Source organism: Talpa europaea (genome assembly GCF_964194135.1).
Source record: "Talpa europaea genome assembly, chromosome: 13".
Taxonomy (NCBI): Eukaryota; Metazoa; Chordata; class Mammalia; order Eulipotyphla; family Talpidae; genus Talpa; species Talpa europaea.
This window is the reverse complement of record NC_140080.1, coordinates 12,391,259-12,411,105: the sequence shown is the minus strand read 5'-3', so window position 1 is coordinate 12,411,105 and position 19,847 is coordinate 12,391,259. Positions and strand designations below refer to the sequence as shown.

Sequence of the window (19,847 nt, the reverse complement as noted above, 5' to 3'; positions counted from 1 at the left end):
CCCCTGGCCACTAAGGTATGTCTGACCTCTTTGGGAGGTCTGTTGGGTTTCAAGCAAGAGAGGTCTCAAGAATAGTGGATCTTGGCCACTGTGAGGACTTCCCATGGGTCATGGAAACATAAGAACAGGTTTGTCTGCAATTTATGTGTTACTTAAGTCATTGCGCGTCACATTTGGAATGAACTTGAAATGGATGCGTTGCAGGCTGCAGACTCTTTCTCTGTACATTAACCAATATCCTTGCAGGTCCCCTTCAGGTCCAAACCTCTGCAGCAAACGTGATAGAAAGCTGCCTAACCCCTAAGTGAGAAGGACCTAATCGTGCGGGCGCTCAAGGACTGTTCTCCACGGTCGGAGAGGGCGCACTCCTGCAGGCTGCAACTTGTGAAAGTGTTTCTGGAGGATGTCCCGGCTATGTCAAGGGCCCTTTCCTTTTGCTTCTGAAAACTGGACAGGGGAACTCCCCGACGGGCGGACTGGCAGACCTGGAGCTGCCCTGGAGGCCGGCGCGCAGCTAGCTGGCCTCCGGGGGCGGGCGCGCCGCGCGCCAGGCTCGGGGTGCAGGCGGGTGTGCGCGGCCTCGGGCCTCGGGTTTCGAGGCCCGGAGGTCAGCGCTGCTCCGGGCTCCGCGCCCGGGCGCGGGTCCGAGCCGCCAACTTCGGGCCAATCAGCGCGCGGCGTCCCGGCCCGCGCCCCCCGCGCCCCCGCGGCAGCAATGGCAGCAGCGTCCACGGCGGCTCCGGGCCGAGCCCGACCCGGGACGAGGAGGGGCTGAGCCGCGGGGGATCCTGGAATCGGCGGGGAGGTGGGGATTCTGGGAGGAAAACTCCATTTCCTCCTTCCCCGCCGGCCTCTGCCTCCAGCCGGGTACCCCAAATTTCGATGTGCCGCTTCCCGGGCGCACAGCGCCGGTGCTGAGCGCGGCGGCGAGAATGCTGGGCATGTACGTGCCGGACAGGTTCTCCCTGAAGTCTTCCCGCGTCCAGGACGGGATGGGGCTCTACACCGCCCGCAGAGTGAGAAAGGTGGGTGCCCCGGCGGCGGCCTGCGCGCTGCGCGCCTCCCGGGGTCGCCCCGCCGCCGGGCCGGGGGCGCCGCGGGGTTCTGCCCTGATCCCCCCTCGCGGGCGCCGGGGCCCAGGGGCCCAGGGGCGGCGGGGCGGCCTCTGCTCGCTGCGCCCCGCGGGCGGCCCGGCCAGCGCCACGTAGGTGTCGGCGGGGCGCGCTCCGCTGCCGGACGGTCCAGGGGCGGAACTGCCGGCGGCCGCCCTGGGCGAGAGTCTTTCCTCCCGCCCGCAGGAAGTGGGTCGGGACGGAGCCTCCCTCTTCCTCGCCGGGGGAGTGAGCGGCCCCTCGGTATTGGCGAGGGCGCGCGGGGGCGCGTGTCCTCCAGGCGCGCACTCGGCCCCGCCGCCGGCTCGCTTCCCTTCGGGGGAGTCTGTAAGCACAGACACCCCGCTTTTGCTGTGAGGATGGGGGCGGGGGTGCTCTCCGGATGGGGCGGGGGCGCTGTCCGGATGGGGCGGGGGTGCTGCCCGGTGCGCAGCTCCTGGCAGGCCTTAGCGTCTCTGCTGATCCAGACTGTAGCTCTTTCCTGCCTGCCAGTCTGGGTCAGATGGATTTCGGGAGATGCCAACTGGATCATCTTTGAAGCTTTGATTACCCCCACCTCCCTGCGTTTTAGGGTACTTTTTTATGACCAGAACTCTCCTTCCTGAAAGCTAGAGGCCATGTGAGCAGGCGCTGTCCTGTCCTTAAGGGTGCACTTGGAAATGGTGTGTGTTGAAAGCAAAGGCCTAGGAGGAGAGATGACTGGAAAATTCCAGACATTTGTATTTGGTGAGACTTGAAGTCTGAATCGTTTCGCAGGGTATGTAAAACCTGCAGCGAGGAAGGCAGGGTGGTGACAGATATCTTTTAATGAGCAATTATTTTGTGCCCAGCCCCTCCTTGGTACTTTACCTGCATTGGCACCTAATGGCACAGTGCTCTCCTGAGAACAGTGTTTAACCTCATGTAAGATGGGAGTACTGTGAGATTCATTCTCCTGCTGAGTTAGGCTTCAAATCCATGGCTTCTGAGCCCACAGCTCATGTTATTTCCAGATCTATCCCTGTCAGCTTCCTGACACCCCACTCCACTCGTTGCCCCTCTGTTAGATATGATGAGGTATAGAGATTTGACCAGGAGCAGGTTTTTTCCGGGAAGGTGTGCTCATCAGAGGCTCCCAGGATTCACAGAGAGACACCAGGGGGCCTTTCATCTGAGATAATCTCCTTCCCAGCCCCCCAACACACCCCTATCTGGAGAGAAACGCTGCCAAGTGATTTGGAAAGCCTTCATTGACCTCATAATCTATGCATGATCTATACTTTCACCCCCATGGTGAAACTGGAAAAAATATAACCTGTACTTACTTTTGCAAATGAGAGCTTGGGAAAATGCTCAAAGGAGAAAAACAGGAGTGACCTTTTGTCTGGATTCAGGTGCAGTGGATTAGGGGTGTACTGGATAAGAAGGGCCATAAAATGATGTTTCTGTCAAATAGATAAATGTTAAAATCAGCATTTATTGAAAGCAAAAGTTGAAATTCTGCTTGAATTCTTTCTTACGAGATATGAACATCCCCACAAGTTTTTTGAAAAGTCTGAGGCCTAAATGTAATGACTTAAAAAATTAAAGAGAGTACTTAGAAATTATTTTATTGTTATGACTAGTAATATACTAAAACATTCAACTAGTAGTAGTAGCACTTTTCCTTAATTCCTATTTTTTTTCTTTCTATCAGTTAGGTTTTTAGAAACAACTAATGTAATTCTTTCGATTTTTTTTAAACCACCTTTTCCCCCATCCCCCATCTATTTGGTTATTTGGAAGCTTTAAATTATTTATTGACAGAGAATGAACAGCTTCCAAAATTATCAGAAATTGCTGCATTTTACTAGCTGAAACTAAATACACTTTATCTCTTTTTGACTTATGTAACTTCAACATGTAAAACAGAGATTTTCATCCAGATTATATTTAGAATGCTTACCTATATTTCCAAGTGAATATACAGATATTTACAAGAAATCTAAGTGACTTACTAGTATTGACATAGTTTAGTTCTGTTCTCAAGGTGAGCAATCATAAGGTCGTGGACTGTGGACAGATTAATGGAGGCAGAAATGACCTTGAAGGAGGCCTCAGCTCTTTTGCCATCCCAAGGCTGAGAATAAAGCTGAAGTAGAATAGCAGATATTAGCTGTATTGTAAGGCAAACGCTGAATATTGATGTATTCTTTACCTGTTTTCATATAGTTTTTCCTGATTCTTAGTATTTTCCAAGTTATCTTTTATGAGGCTTACCTGTCCATATATCAAACCATCTGGAAAGAGTGTTTCAGTAGTACGGAGTGAGGCTGGTTTCTTCTGGAGGCTCAGCTGAGAGGTCTTCTTCCTTGCCTTTTGTAGATTTCCCGAGCCTGCCCACATTCCCTGACTGGTGACTTCCACTGCTTGGTTCATCACACCCCCTCCTCACATTATAAATCACACCTTCTCCTTCTCCTCTTAGAAAGACCTGGCAATTAGATTAAATTGTCTCCATCCAAATAATCTAGAAAAATCACTCCATTTAAAAATCTTTCATATAACCCCCATCTGCAGATCCCTTTTACTATGTCGGTGATAACACACTCACAGATTCTGGGGATTAGTATGTGGGGACTAGTATAATTCTTGCCTACATTTCCTGGGAAATATTACAGGAATTCGCTGGGTGAATCTTTCCCCACACACATAAATCTGCAGTTTATCCAAGTTTATTCCTAATAATCTGTACCCCCGAAGATCTACCCTTTTTGTTCATGTTCTGCCTTGCTTTCGGTGTTCTGGCACAAGGTCACATGGTTAGTGTTCCTGCAGAGAAACTTCAAGAGCGGGTCTCTTATGAGGAGCAGGAGAAAGTATGACCATGAGAGGAAGAAAGGGAACTCTAGAGTCTGACACTTTTCTAAATGGTCATGTCAACAGAACTCCAGAAGAATTCTCATTTGCACAGGCTCATTTTCCAGCGAAGGCAAGGAAGCCCGGAGAAGGTTTGCAGGGGATCTGGCTACTAACAGCTGCCTTCTCAAGCTCCTGGACTTTCCCGCTACCCGCTCTTGTCTTTCAAACCAGCATGCCTTGATTCTCTCAGGGATTTACCTCAAAGATTCTCAGCAAGGTCCAATCCTGAATGCTTGAAAAAAACCTTTCATACTGGATTTGTGAAAATATGACAAGAGTTAAAAAGAAAGACAAGTTGTGCAAGTTTAGGAAAACATGAGGAAACCTAAAGTAGAACAGCAAATAAAAACAAAGGAAAAGCACTATGCATAAACGTTAATATAAGTCTAGTTTTTGGTGGAATAAGGCATTTTGATCACCTTTTTCTTTATTTTAAAGATTTATTTATTTATTTGTTTATACAAGCACTGGGTACAGTCAGAAGCGCTGGTGGGTGAGAGAATTCACCAGAGCCAGAGCAGGGAGCAGAACAGGCAGACTGACGAAGTACACTGCTGAGGGGAGCAGCGGGCGGCAGGAGAGGTCTGTGCGCCATGTGGGACCCTTGCCGGCAGCTGGGGATTGAACCGGCACTACAGAGGCTGCGGGCAGCTTCGCAGCCCAGCGCTCAACCACTGCGCCACCAGGGGAGGCCCAGCTGATAGCTTTGAAGTGACTCTCTGAAGAAATAAGGAGTCTTTATACTGGGGCTAAAATTCTGCCAGTGGATGTTTGCTTGTATTTCCTGGTAGCTGATGATAACTTAATCTGGAAACATAACCAGAGGGAAAGTAATCCGTCTGTCTCTTTTTTGTGTTCACACATTCACACTGTGCAATCGCCACTCAGCGCTGCTTTTTTGTTTCCTGGTATTTTCAAACTTTTAAAAATTGTCTAATCCAATTAAGCTATTGTTTTCTCAGAAACCTCTTTTTTTTTTTTTTTTTTTTGTGAGAACAGCAGCTACAGCGAATTCTTTCAGCACCTTCATTGAGCCACTGGAGGTGTCAGGCTCTGTGTTGGTGACTACTGACAGAAACATTTCCAGATTTTCACTCAGCCCTGCAAGTTGGTGGGTGGCCTTTATCATCCTGGAGGACAGATGAGGGAATTAGGTTTGAGGAAGGTTGTATCAATAAGAAGTAGACCAATCAGAAATTGAATCCAGATCTTTCCATGTGCCCTTTATCAGTACTTGTTCTCATAAGACCCTGTTTCTTGGCCCACATACCACAATTATAGACAAACACCTACTCACACACTTTAAAAGTTATTTTACAAAAAAAGAAACCTTAATTCCTCATCTATCATTTCTCATTCAACAGTACCCTATGGCATTCTTCCAAGTCATCTATTTTGGCTCAAATTTATTATTTTTACTGAGTGTGACTGTGGTCTACGCTGTGCATGTGCCATCATTTCTATTTAGTCAGGTCTTTTAGACATTACTCAATAAATCTCTGTAGGAAGAACTATCCTGGCCCTTTAGAATCCTGGCCTTGGCTGAGTTTGCATTCTAGGGTCTCCCCAGCGGTGCAGCTGGTTGAGCCCCGCCCTGTGAAGCTGTCCACAGCCTTTGCAGCGCTGGTTCGATTCCCGGCCTGCCAGGGAGAGTCCCACATGGCGCAGCAGACCTCTCCTATCTCGCCTGCTGCTCCCCTCAGCAGTGTGTTTCAGTCAGTCTGCCTGTTCTGCTCCCCACTCTGTCTCTGGTGAATCCTCTCACCCTCCTGCGCCTCTGGCCTGTACCCCAGCTCTTGTATAAATAAATAAATCTTTAAAAAAAGTTTGCATTCTAGTGAGAGGACATAGAAAATGAACAATGAACATATTCGATTAATTTTATACTAGGTGGAGATGGGGTATGGTTGTAAGTAGTTCTCTCTCTCTAAATGGGGAGCTGGTAAAAGTCACTTTGTCCCTTGGAGACATTAGTGCCCTCAGCAAGGTCACTATTTTGGAACTGAGGTGAGTGGAGATAGGGACGCAGCTTGTACATGCCCAGACAGGAGGAACAGTAGGGACAGCAGGGAGAAGACACTGGCTCACTTTTTTAGGAACATACTTTGTTGGAGACCTAATTGTACTGCAAGAGCACATGCATGCAGAGCCGTGTAACACTGAAATATAATTATGTTCTAAGTGGGGCTTCTAGGCTCCTTCTGTGAGAAACCATCATCATTTCACATGGAAATGATTCCACTGCAGATTGATTCACTTTGCTATAACCTACTTCATTTATATGTATGTTTTCTTATTTGCTGAACCCTTTCAAAGAAAATAACAGACATTAAGACAATTCTCCCATAAATACTTCAGCATAAAAATGTACTCCTGAATAACCATAGTATCATTTTAATATCTATAAAAATAACAATTTCCTCATGTCTTCTACTTCCATCCCATTTTCAAATTACGCCAGTTGCCGCAATGTTTTTATATATTTATTTAAAAATATTTTTCAGCCACCATCTAGTCAAGGGGCACATTACATATTGTTATGTCTGGAAAATCTCTTATGAGACTCTCCTTGTCCCACTTCCTTTTATCAGGAACAGTGACTTTCTGAAGAGCTCAGATCACTTGCTTGTAGAGTATCTCACAAGCTGGACTTACCTGATTATTTTCCCAGGGTTTTATTTTAAAAATATTTTTTGGGCTTCCCCTGGTGGCACAGCGGTTGAGCGCTGGGCTGCAACGCTGCCCGCAGCCTCTGCAGCGCCGGTTCATTCCCCAGCCGCCAGCGAGGGTCCCACAAAAAAAAAAAAAAAAATTATTCACAGTAAATCATTTTTATTACATCACAATCATTAAGAATAGTGCAATTCATGATAATTACAGATCACGTCACAACACATCTGCCCATGCATATTTGAAAGTTATTTTTAATTAAAAAGTGTGGTTTTAGTTAAATTTAATTTTTGATATCACCAACATTCCTAGATCAGCAGAATCAAATGGTGCAGATCAGTTGGGTACACTGTATATATCTCAACACAAACAAGTGCAGTGTAAAAAATGTACATGTTTCAGCTTACACCATACAAAAATAGTTAAAATACAGTCCAGGTAAATATGTTGCATTAAGGAATAGTATATGTAAAAATAATGCAAGAGAAATTGGCACTCAAAGGAAAAATTTGAAAGTCTTTTCAGTGTGAAAGCATAAGAGATTGAAATTGGAAATTTGTGGATAAAACATTATAAAAGTCATTTAGCTCTATGAGGGGGGAAGCCCTCTTTAAGTAATTAATGATTTTGTCTCTTCTCAATTCATCTAAATTGCCTATCACACTAAACTGGCAAGTATTAATTAATCTAATTATGACTACTTTTCAAGACCTGATGTGAAAAATGTCTTTAGAAATAGAAAGAAGTGGCTTTCATTTTCTGAAGAAATTTGCAGTTACCATTTGTATGCTGTTCAATTTCTCATGCTGCCCAGTATTAAATAGAAGTTACTAAATCTAATTCTGCTTTAAAGTAATTGGTGGGTTTTAAAAATTATTAATATATAGTTATCAAGAAATGATTGCTTCTGGACAAATGGAAATTATAGTTTTTATTGCCTTAAAAAAATCCCCATATATTTAGGAAAAAATGGTTAGAAGAAAAAAAAAAAATCACTGGAATGCCCATCTGGTGAACTTGTGCAAACTTGATATTAAGTTTCTGTGTATATTAGAAATATACTCAAAGGGGCCTCCCTCGTGGCACAAGGGGGTTAATAAGCACTGCACTGTGATGCAATCCCCAGCCTCTATAGCATGAGTTCGATCACCAGCTGGCCAGGGAGCTACCCACATGGTGCAGCAGACCTCTCCTGTCTCGCCTTCTGCTCCCCACAGCAGTGTATTTCAGTCAGTCTGCCTGTTCTGCTCCCCACTTTGTCTCTGGTGAATCCTCTCACCCCCCACATCTCTGGCCTGCACCCCAGCTCTTGTATGCATAAATAAATAAATCTTAAAAAAAAGAAATCTACACAAAGTTTCTGTGTATATTAAGACAAAATTGTGCATTGGTAGCAAAGGTTTTGACAACCTATAAAGTCAGGTTCCAAATTCCTATGCAGTGTGACTAAGTTAAAACAGAATCTAGAATCCTAATTGGAATATTCTCTGAAATTCTACGATGCACTTCTACTCCAATTTAACCTGCAGATTTACCCAACATTATCTAGGTGTAGGGTGTAGGGACTTACATCACTCCTCTTCATTTCTATGTAGGAGAAGAAATGGCCATATTTCAGCAATTACGGGGCATAACTGAAGGCATTTTAAAGATTCTTGAATTTCTGAAGTAGCCAGGCAATTTTTTTAAAGACAGTGGTAATTATCATTTATTATGTAAATTTGAAAGTTTTGACCCGTTGTTTGTAGAGCTTTCTAAAGGGAAGAGCTAACCCTAAAGAGAACAGCAGTGTTATCTAATCCTCACGGGCTGAAAGATAAAATCCCAGGGCTTTATTTAATGTGCTTCTCCACTGTATTTCTTCTAATCTGGGAGGTGTAGACATATTTGACAAGGGTACATCATGAAGTGATGCTGGTTTACTTTGTACTGCATTCTAGCAGGGAGTAATGATATGTTTTCCCGCTGACAGTGCTGGCGGTGGATTAACCTAATTTTCCTATTGTAAAAATACTTGTCCTTGACTGATAATCTGTGAACTGATACACTATGATTATCTACCCACCTCTTACCTAATGATTTTAGCATCCATTAATAATCCTTACCTGAATTGGTTATATTACTAGATTTTCAAAATGGTTTAACTCAAATATTCCTCCTTTATTTATAGATTGGCATTTCTCTGTAAAGAACTTTCTCTCCATTTCTACTGTATGGTTATTCTGAACTGGGGTTATTGAAAAGGTAGGAGAAGAAACTTTGTTCTTTCTCTTAAGTTTAATAAGTCGTTTTTATTTCCTTTTCCTTTTCTTTTGGTAGTGTGTTTCAATCAATTACACTCTTATTCTTTTTGATTCTCCAGTTGTTCTAAGATTGGACTTCCAATAGATTTTAAGAGCTGGACAGAATCTTAGAAAGCAACTAATCCCCATTTCTGAGTTTTATTGGTGAAGAGACTGAAGCCAGAAGTTTATGACATGCTAATCTAGTTATGACTATGTTAATAAGTCACAGCTAATAAATGATCGAGCAGAATTATGATCCAGATCTCTTATAGCCTCAGCTAGTGATTTGACCAGAACACTGAGATCTGAGAGATTTCTCTGCAGTAAATCTTGCTTTTAACTTCTTACTAATAGCATTAAGTGATATTGTTAGGGGGAAAAGGATGTCCTAAAGCTAATTCTATACAGGCTTTGTGGACTCCACCCCCACCCCAGGCCAAAGCCAAAGACACTGGGAACTCCAAATCCCATCACCACCAAAGGGAAGGTGGCTGGGACCTGAGGGTGGGTTAAGCAGCCAAGTGAGTATAAAGACAGACACATGGGCATTGGGGGGGGTCCCCCATTTTGGCTCTCCGCCAGCTCGCAGCGTCCGGCCAGCTCTGAGAGTGACTTTGGGTTTCCAGGTCGGCGGATCGGGTAGGATGCATTAAAGACTTTATTTCCCTATTTTCTCCCTGAGTTGTACATTTTCCTTATTTCCTTTTCCCTTGTAAATAAACATTTTATTAACCTTTTGTGTGCGCCTGTAGTGGAGTATTCATAAGTCCCTTTTAAGCGCGCAGGTGAGGGCCCACAGCCAGGCAACCCGTTCAATATCGGGGCTGTCCTATAACGATATGAGAGAAAATGGCTTACATGTTTGCAATCATACATATTTTTCTTTATTAGAAGTTACTGCCTAGTCCAATGGGTGGCAGATTAAAGAGACTACTTATCTCAGTAGTCAATAGTCTCCCCCTTTTGTTTGATGTGCTTGTGCTTGGGTTACTTAGGATTATAGTCTTTTTTCACTCTTGTATTATTTTTATTGAGGTAGCATTGGTTTACAGCACAGCTTATGATTTGGAGGTACAGGTCCACACCTTTTTAGATGCATATTTCCACACCATACCCACCACCAAAGGGTGATAGTGTCTGTAGATATTTTCTGCCCCCAAAGTAACATTACAGCACCCGTGTCCTGGGTCTGCTATCATTTGTGTCTTCTTACTCTTTCCTTCCTCTGTAGAAAGAGTGGCTGGGTTAGCTGTTCGTAATAACTTGAGGCTTTAAAGTTATTTAAACTCCTCCTCCTGGGAGTTAGTTGTCTGATATTTATTAAAGAGTTGTTATTCCTTGAAGTATATCATTGTGGAGCTTATTTTCCCCCAAATGTGTTCATCAGAAGTGTGGCTGGATTTGTTGGGTTTTTTTCCCCCACCTCTTTGTGAAGGGCCATGTCCTGCTGGAGAAGGTTACGTCCATGTCAGGAGGATGTGCAATGGCAGGCTTGGCCAGTGTCCTCTGTGTGTGCAGTGTGTCCCATGGACACCCGCTAGTTCCCTCGGCCCTCTAGCTCCTCCTTCCTGCCTCACTAAGAGAAGGGTGGCACTGACTCCTTGGGCTTGCCTGGCCAACCCTCCCGGGCGAACCCCAGGCCAGCTGTTCTGGTCAGCATCAGCAGTGTCACTTGGGACCGTGTGGAAATGTAACTCCCCGAGCTCCCCTGCCAGAGATTCTGACTCTAATAAAGCCCAGGATTCTGTATTTCAAACAAGTTCCTCCAGTGATTCTCGTGCAGGTGGGCTTCAAAGCACTGGGAGAAACCCTGCCTGGCTGTTTGGAAGGTTGGCAGGGGAATCCAAACTGTATTTATGAATGGGCTTTCTCAGAATGGCAAGCCTACTTCTTGCTTGTTCATGATTGGGATGAATTTATGATTTTTATGGAAACCAGGTGATTTTCTGCCTGGTGGGCTCGTCTCACAAGTCAGGCAGAACTCCAGGCTTGTCGTTTTAAGCCCCATCGCCAGAGGCTGCAGAAGATTGAAACATGTCAGTACAATGGTTAGAACCTGGTCAGAATTTGAAAGTTAAGCAATTGAGTCTTTTTATGTTGACTCCTGTGTTATGAATTCAGGCTGTGAGGCTAAAAGCAGATTATGATGGATTTTAAATATGTAAATAGTTATGTTGTGTAAATTAGCTAAATATTTTAAATGCTTTTCCAGCATAAGCCACAATGATTTGAGGAAAAAAATTCCCAGAATAGAAATCATAATTGATCATAATTACTAGATAGTTATGCTAACTTTTCAACATAATCGTCACTGTACAGGGTGAAAAGTTTGGACCATTTGCTGGAGAGAAGAGAATGCCTGAAGACTTGGACGAAAACATGGATTATAGGCTGATGTGGGAGGTGAGAATGGAATTGTTAATTCAGATATTTAAAGTCTGGTTCTCTACTCTTTTGTGTGCATTTACAAGGCAAAGTTAATCAATGTTGATTTCAATTGACTAATGAGGATACCAGAGTAGCTTGAAAGTTTAGCATTAAAAAGAAATACTGTTGAAATATCTTACTAGACAATTCTTGTAGAACTCTGAGGCTGCTAGTTCATCATTGAAAAAGAAGTTTTCCGTGGGTAAGGATGTTTGGATTTCAAAAGAAGCACGTCCTTATACTGGATTTAGAATTTGACTTCTGTAAATGAAATTATCCCTTTCCTCTAACTTTATTTCCCAATTGCAGTCCTAATTGCACAGTCACAATTCTTTGTTCTACGTTGGCATGGAAATTCCACTTTAAAATGTACCTTGCCTTTAACATATATTTTATTTTTTAAAACATTTTCTCCCATTCAAGTGGGTGTCTTTTTCTTTTCCTTTTTTTAAAGATTTATTTATTTATGCATACAAGACCTGGGGTGCAGGCCAGAGGTGTGGGGGGGGTGAGAGGATTCACCAGAGACAGAGTGGGGTACAGAACCGGCAGATTGACTGAAATACACTGCTGAGGGAGCAGCAGGAGAGTCAGGAGAGGTCTGCTGTGCCATGTGGGTAGCTCCCTGACTGGGGATAAAACTTGTGCTGCAATGGCTGTACATGGCTTACTAGGTTGCACCTTAACCCCTTGTGCCACCAGGGAGGCCCTGAAATATGGTTTTTAAAGAAGTGATTGGTTGGGTATTAATTGGATATTTTGTTTAGATATTTTTTTTCTTTATTGCGGTTACTTTGTGATCACAGCTGTTCTGCTGTCTGGGATCTTGATTCAGCACCAGGTTTCCAATATGTTTTAGAAAACATTTAGAAAACATATTCTGATATGTTTTGGAAAAAATGTTTTCACTTGTTTAAAATCTTTTATTTTTCTTTATTGTTTATGGAAATCCTTTTAGGTATTTGGAACAAAGAAGTCTTTTTACCAAATGTTTTTATGTAGCAGATGATGATAACATTTTGTTTTAGGTTCCAAATGGAACTACTTAGATTATATGTTTGTGGAAAAATACCACCTAGGAAGCAATAGAGAACACTGGGAATCCTCATGACAGAGAGTGTTCCTGCTACACTGCCATCTGGCTAGGGATAAAGCTGACTGAGTGTTGCATGTCCTGGAAGTTCCTGCATTTGCTCTGTGGATGTCATTTGCCTACTCTTAACAAGATGGCGCCTATCAGGAGGTAGTCAACTTTCTGCCATCCATCTAGACCTGACATGTATCTAGGAAAATGCCAGAGTCTAGGTCAAGTAGCTTGGTGGGAAAGAAAAAAACAATATTAGTGGGAATTGGTAGAAGTTTTAGCATTTATTGCACAAATAAAAATGCAAGCATTTCATGAAATTAGTTCATATTTACTATGTTTTTTAGACTTCTGTGTAAGATAAAAAGTAAGACATGAAGGTTATTGTATTTTTATCTTAATTTTGTATATTTAAAAATTAAAGTTTAACAATTTTAAAATTAAATATTTCTTTTAATTTCAATTTAAAAACCTGAGGTTGTGTGATTTCCCCACCCCCATTTAAAACTGCTTATTTGTTAGGACTACATTTACTATTGCATCATGTGGGATGGGGCTGTATTGTAAGTGTGTGTCAAGCATGTGTATTGTTTCTAATATTTTATAGAAATAGATCACCAGTTTAATCTCTGTCAATAAAAAATTTCAAATGAATTTTTGAAAATAAATGATTTTTTTTTCCCTGTGTACCTAGGTCACATTGTAATCTGAGTATTTTATGCAGATAATATGAGTTACAATGATACTTTTGTAGACTGTAGTTAGTAATTATGTAGAAATAATTATTGAAAATGTGCTTCTAAATAGTGTGTATTTTATGTATTTATATTACAAAATGATTATTTTAATTATTCTATCATAGCTTTCTACCTTAAAAATGGGAATTTTTAAAAAAGATTTATTTATTTATTTATGCATATAAGAACTGGGGTACAGGCCAGAGATGTGGAGGGGGGGTGAGACACAAAGATATGGAAAGACATCCCCTGCTCATGGATTGGAAGAATTAGCATTTTCAAAATGGCCATCCTACCAAAAGCAATTTACAAATTCAATGCTATTCCAATAAAAATTTCAATGACATTCTTTCCAAGAAATAGAACAAATATTGATGAAATTCATATGGAGCCACCAAAAACCCCTAATAGCCAAAGCTCTCCTGAAAAAAAAAAAAAAAAGAAGGGAATGGAGGCACCACACGTCCAGATTTCAAACTATACTACAAAGCCATAATAATCAAAACTGCATGGTATTGGAACAATAACAGACACATGGACCATTGGAACTAAATAGAAAATCCAAAAATAAACCCACAGATTTATGGTCAACTAATCTTTGACAGAAGAGCAAAGAATATGCAATTAAAAAAAAGAGAGACAGAGTGGAAAACAGAACAGGCAGACTGACGGAAATACACTGCTGAAGGGAGCAGCAGGCGAAACAGGAAAGGTCTGCTGTGCCATGTGGGTTGCTCCCTGGCTGGCTGGGGATCAAACTCGTGCTGCAGAGGCTGTGGATTGCTTCATAGTGTGGTGCTTAACCCATTGTGCCACCAGAGAGGCCCGACTTTTCTCCTTTTCATTTGCCTATTTTTTTCTTCTTTTTTTTTTAGTGTGTCTTAAATATTGCTTTTTAATAAACAGGCGATTTCAAGTTTGTTAGGGCATTATAGATATTTTCAAGTGTAGAAATGAAATCCTCTAGAAGTTAGCTTTTCAGAAATTGTATTGTTCTCTGTGGAATTTTTAGCTATGATTATGGACTTAAAATGTTCTTTTATTAGAGATTTCAACTATGACTTTGCTGACATCTGATCTGAAAATAAGATGGTCAGTTTTATTTTAACTGGCTCTTATAACTAATTCCTTACTTTGTTCTTGTCTTTCATGTGACCAGAGATTCTTGCATACCACATGTTATGATTTCCTGGGCAGTTTACATGAAGTTGGTCAAAAGATAAGGTTATTTTAATTGAAATCATCTTCAAATATCCTAGAGTTAAAAACCAGTACCAGCAGTGGAAAAGCAATGGATTATTAAGTCAGAAACTTATCCCAGGAACAGAATATGGTTACTACAGCAGCTGGCCACATTAAGGAGCTGAGCTAAACAAATGATACCTTGCTTCTTCCCCTAGCGAGTCTAGCTCCACTGATGTGGTACATGAAAGTAGCTTGGTCAGAAATTGGGTGTTTGAAGAGTAAGCTAACTACTTGTAAAGGTCACTTGGGTTTTGGAAACAGAGTCTTCTATTTATTTCGTGCTATAAAAATATAGTTGAACCTACTATATCGTGTTCTCCTTGTTAAGCTTATGAGTCTGAACTCTGACTTGTTGAATCCACCTTGTCTCACAGTCAGCTCTGGAGTCCTTTTCAGTGAGCTGGTCTTCATGCTTATCATGAAAAGAAGAACACAATTTTCATTTGTAGTAAATTTATGTGCTATTTCTCAGATGAGGTTTTTCTGGATAGGTCTTAATGACACAACTATTTTGAGTTTTGCAAGTGACTGTCCTGGAAGAGTTTGTTTTGGATTCCTCTGAATTCAGCCAATGCCACTTGGTATTGTAGATTTCTGTCAATATTTTACTAAAGCTATGTAAAGCTGAATATATCCTCATTCCTGTAGAAATAAAGAAGGAAGGTGGTTGCATTTTTCTAAAATTTTACATGCATTCTTCATGTCCTGGGGATTCTGAGACTTTCCATCAATAGAATCTTTGGATTTTTCATCAAATGTATCTGCAGTAATTTTATCTTGGAGCATACACCAGATCTGGAATTTATTTTATGGTCTTAAATGTTTTCAGTGTTCTTACTTTGTAAAATCTTTTTATTTTAGACCTTGTTACTCTTACCTGTTGATACTTTATGATATAGTCAGTTCTGCTATCATATGTGTTTCTAAAAAATCAGTTATTATGCAAAGTTACTCCATAACAATCACAAGACTTATGGGGAAAATGGGATTAAGGGCATGGTATACAAAAAACTCTATCAGTGACCTATAAGAGAGAGAGCTATAGAGAGCTAATAAAAATGGTAGCATAGTTTTACATGTGTTAAATGCTTAAGAAATATGTGAAGGGCCTCCCCTGGTGCCTCAGGCTTTTGACCGCTGTGCTTTGAAGCTGTCCGCAGCCTCTGCAGCAGCGGTTTCATCCTGGCCGGCCGGCGAAAGTCCCACATGGCACAGCAGACCTCTCCTGTCTCGCCCACTGCTTCCCTCAGCAGTGTATTTTGTCAGTCTGCCTGTTCTGTTCCCTGCTCTGTCTCTGGTGAATCCTCTCACACTGCTGCGCATCTGGCCTGTACCCTGGTTCTTGTATAAAATAAATAAATCTTAAAAAAAAAAAAAGAATTCTATTAAAAAAAAGAAAAAAGAAATATGTGAATACTGCAATAAATATGTCAATTTACCTTTTTTTAAAAAGATTTATTTATTTATGCAGACAAGAACAGGGATACAGGCCACAGGTGCAGGGGATGAGAGGATTCACCAGAGACAGAGTGGGGAGCAGAACAGGCGGATCTACTGAAATTCACTGCTGAGGAGAGCAGTGGGTGAGACAGGAGAGGTCTGCTGCACCATGTGGGTCAGCTCCCTGGCCGGGGATTAAATTCATGTTTTTGTGGCTGATGAAAGCTTGATAGTGCTGAGACTTAACCCCTGGCCAGTTTTCTTAATGACACTTGGGTGATTCCCATTTTTACTTGGCCTGGCCCCCAGAAGGCAGAGTCAGCTTTCCCAGTTGCTCTTCCTCCTGGACATGAGAGGACCAGTTTTTAGGGTTGCCACCGTGAGGCATGTGAAGTGCTGTTACTACTGATGCTGCTGAGGGAAGAAGCCCCTGCCCTGTTCTATCTGGATTCTGGTTGGAAATGATGGGGCTGCTGGCCCCTTCATAGCCTCAGAATCATGCTCAGCATGGCCCCCAGGCCACCAGTGGTCAGTTGGCCTTGAGCGTGCAAGTGAAAACCTTTGCCCTGTCTTTGTTTTAATCTCTTTCTGTGTCTGGGCTTCCAAGGTGGGCAGAGTCAGGACCCTGAGTGGATTCACAGGTGGATGCAGAAGATCAGCCACCCACCTGGGTCACCAGATTGGCCAGGAAGTACAGCTCTCCCAGCCTCCCAGCAGGCCAGGCAAGCTCCTCTTCACATCACCCAACAGAGAACACCTTCTACTCACTGCCTGGTATAGGAGGGAGCTTGTCCACAGCCCAGTGGTGTGACCTGCTTCTGAGAAGCATGCTGGCCTCATTTAGGGACGCTCTGCTACCTTCTCCCTGCAAGGCACTGCTGATGCCTTGTGGGCACTGACTGTGGCGTCAGACCTTCGGAAGAGCGTGTACTTCTTGTCAGGATTCACAAAGGCACGACAGATAGATTCCTACAGCCAGGGACCAGCTTCCTCAGTGGATAGCAGTGCTTCAGAGCTGGGCAAGCCAAAGGCAGTCTTTCATGGTTTTGGGTTTTTTTTTTTTTTTTTTGACTTTAGCTAGAATTTTCAGCTTAGCCTAAAATGAACAATGAATTAAGAGTTTAAGGGAGCAGGCCCAGAGTCCAAGGATCCCAGGCAGGTTCTTTCTTGGGTCTTGTCTTTGGCAAATAAAGAATTCAACAACAAGACCAAAGTTACAGAAAAGCCAGAGATTTATCGATACATAGGAAGAAGAACAGGAAAATTCTCCGAGTGCAGAGGGGTCCGAAATGGGTAGCCAGCTGAGGTGACAAGAAGCATGTGCTTGTCACAGTGGGCAAGGCGTGGGGGTTTTGGCTGTTGGGTGTTTCCACATGTGTCTCCTCCGGATTGGTTGGGCCCTCGGGGGGTCTTCTAGGTTACTGAGGTCCACTGAGGGTTCCCATATTACCCAGCCTTCTTTTCTAGAAACCAGCTTTGACCATTACTATGGTGTTATTATGTTGCTGTTCTGAATATTTCATTTTTAATTGAATGGGGGGGGGCACCCTCCTGTCTGTGGTTGTTACTCAATCAGGCTGATAAATGGACTTAGGGCTTGGGGCACCCTGTTCCTAACCCATTTCCTGACTTCTCCTTCAGTGATAACCAACGTTAGTGTTTACATTTCCACATGAAGTATTTTGGTTTTGATTTAAATTGCATATTGTTCTCATATGAGAGTAGTATCTTTTCATTTAGTAAATTCAAGAGTTTCTATCAGCAGTGTGGTGACAAGTGAAACTGGTCAAATGTAGTCGTCACATGGGGTTTCTCTGCTTTAATCTTCTCTTGTGATTCTGAAGCAGAAATCTCATTTTAAATTCTACATACTTAGCTCTGTTTCATCTAGTAAGTAAAGACAGAAAGAGAAGATAGTATTTCCCTTTCCCTGTTCCCTCCTCTCACTTTCCCAGCTTTGTTGACTAGGGATTAAAGTCATTTTATGGACTTCGCATATAAATCTTCTGTTTTAATAATAGAGTTTTTTGCTGTTGGATTTTTGAGCTCCTGGTTTTGATTGCTGGTCAGTTGTTCAGGAAAAATCTTCATGAATGAAAGTCATGCTCAATCTGGAGAAACATAAAGTGTACATAATAGCCCAAGTTCCATAATTGCTAATAGAAAAATGCAGTATTTTAAATTAGTTTATATCTCCAGTATCAGAAAAATGAGATACTACAAATTAAGTTCTTCAACTACACAATTTTGGAATGAAATACCAGAATAGTAAGGGAAGTGGCAACACTAGAAGCCAGTAGGTCTAACAGAACTTTGAGTTAGGACACATGATTTTTCATGATTATGGACACTCATGGGTGTCCCATAGATATTATAGCTTTTGGTTTCAGTGAAACATTTCTCTCAGGCTGTCATGATAACTGTGTGTAAGATGCAGAACTGTGGGCTGGGACTAGTGAGGTTGGAAGGATTGATGAATGGTTTAACTTCTTACAGCCAGAGTTTGGATTTTTTTAAACATTTGTTTTTATTTATTTATACAAGTACTGGGGTACAGGTCAAATGTGCAGGAGGGTAAGAGGATTCACCAGAGACAGAGCGGGGAGCAGAACAGGCAGACGGACTGAAGATACTGCTGAGAGGAGCAGAGGGTGAGGCAGGAGAGATCTGCTGCACCTTGTGGGTATCTCCCTGGCTGGCCGGGAATCGAACCTGGGCTGCAGAGGCTGCGGACAGCTTCACAGCGTGGCGCTCAAACCTCTGTGCCACCGGGGAGAAAAAGTAGGTTCTGTCTTGGCTCTGCCCATTCAGTCTTTTAGCAAAGATTCATGAAAATGAGTGTCTATCTGGATCTCATTGTATGTGTGAGCTGGGGAAAAGACGGGACAGAGATACTATGTTTTTCACTTTTCTAAATTTGGAAGAAAAAAAAGAAAACATGTAATAGGGCCTCCCTGGTGGTGCAGGTGGTTGAGCGCAGTGCTGTGAAGCTGTCTGCAGCCTCTGCAGTGCCAGTTCGATCCCCACCGGCCTAGGAGAAACCCACATGGCACGCAGACCTCTCCTGTCGTGCCCGCTGCTCCCCTCAGCAGGGTATTTCATTGGGTCTGCCCGTTCTGTTTTCCGCTCTGTCTCTGGTAAATACTCTTACCCTCCTGCACATTTGGCCTGTACCCCGGTTCTTGTATAAATAAATCAATCTTTAAAAAAATGTAATAAAAAGTTTATGTCTTAATCTTTCTTAAGTGTGAAGTTCAGTAGAGTTAGATCTATTTAAAACTCATCTTCAGAAATTTTTCATCTTTGCAGATCTGAAACTGTTCGCCTTAAACAGCTGCCTTTTTCTTCCTCCTCCTGAGCCCTGGCAACCACTACTCTGTTTTCTGTTTCTATGAACTTGGCCTAGGGGTTAAGTCTCAGCGCTATCATGCTAACACTGCTGTGGCCTGAGTTTGATCCCCGGCCAGGGAGCTGACCTATATATTGCGCACTAGACTTTTCTGTCTCGCCCGCTGCTCCCCTCAGTGGTGTATTTCAGTAGATACATCTGTTCTGCTCCCTGCTCTGTCACTGATGAATTCTCTCATTCTTTGCACCGCTGGCCTATACCCCAGTTCTGTGCATAAGTGAATGTCTTTTTTTTTTTTTAAATAAATGTATCATGTAAGTGGAACCAAACAGCATTTGTCTTTCTAGGACTGGCTAATTTTACTTAGTATAATATTTTCAAAGTTCACCCATGTCATAGCATGGAAATCCTTGATAGGATTGCCTTTTCTAAGGGCTGAGTATTATTCCGTTGTATGTGTGTATTCTCGTTCATCTATTCTTTGACAGATGGATATTTGGGGTATCTTTACGTCTTGGTTATTGTGATAGTGCTGCTATGAACATGGGTATACAAATATCTTTTTCAGATCCTGCTTTCAATTCCTTTGGGTATATACCTAGAAGTGGGATTACTGGA

At 42.6% G+C, this 19,847-nt stretch overlaps 1 protein-coding gene across 1 annotated transcript in view; it reads left to right on the top strand.

The window, feature by feature from the left end:
* Positions 1-880: 880 nt before the first annotated feature.
* PRDM5 (PR/SET domain 5) overlaps positions 881-19,847 on the top strand; it is a gene marked incomplete at its 3' end in the record, with an annotated part of 156,291 nt that continues 137,324 nt past the window's right edge. The window contains exons 1-2 of the mRNA XM_084252352.1: positions 881-1,025; positions 11,267-11,350. Coding sequence (XP_084108478.1) covers positions 933-1,025; positions 11,267-11,350 — 177 coding nt within the window. The 5' untranslated portion in view covers positions 881-932. The remainder of the gene's footprint in view (positions 1,026-11,266; positions 11,351-19,847) is intronic.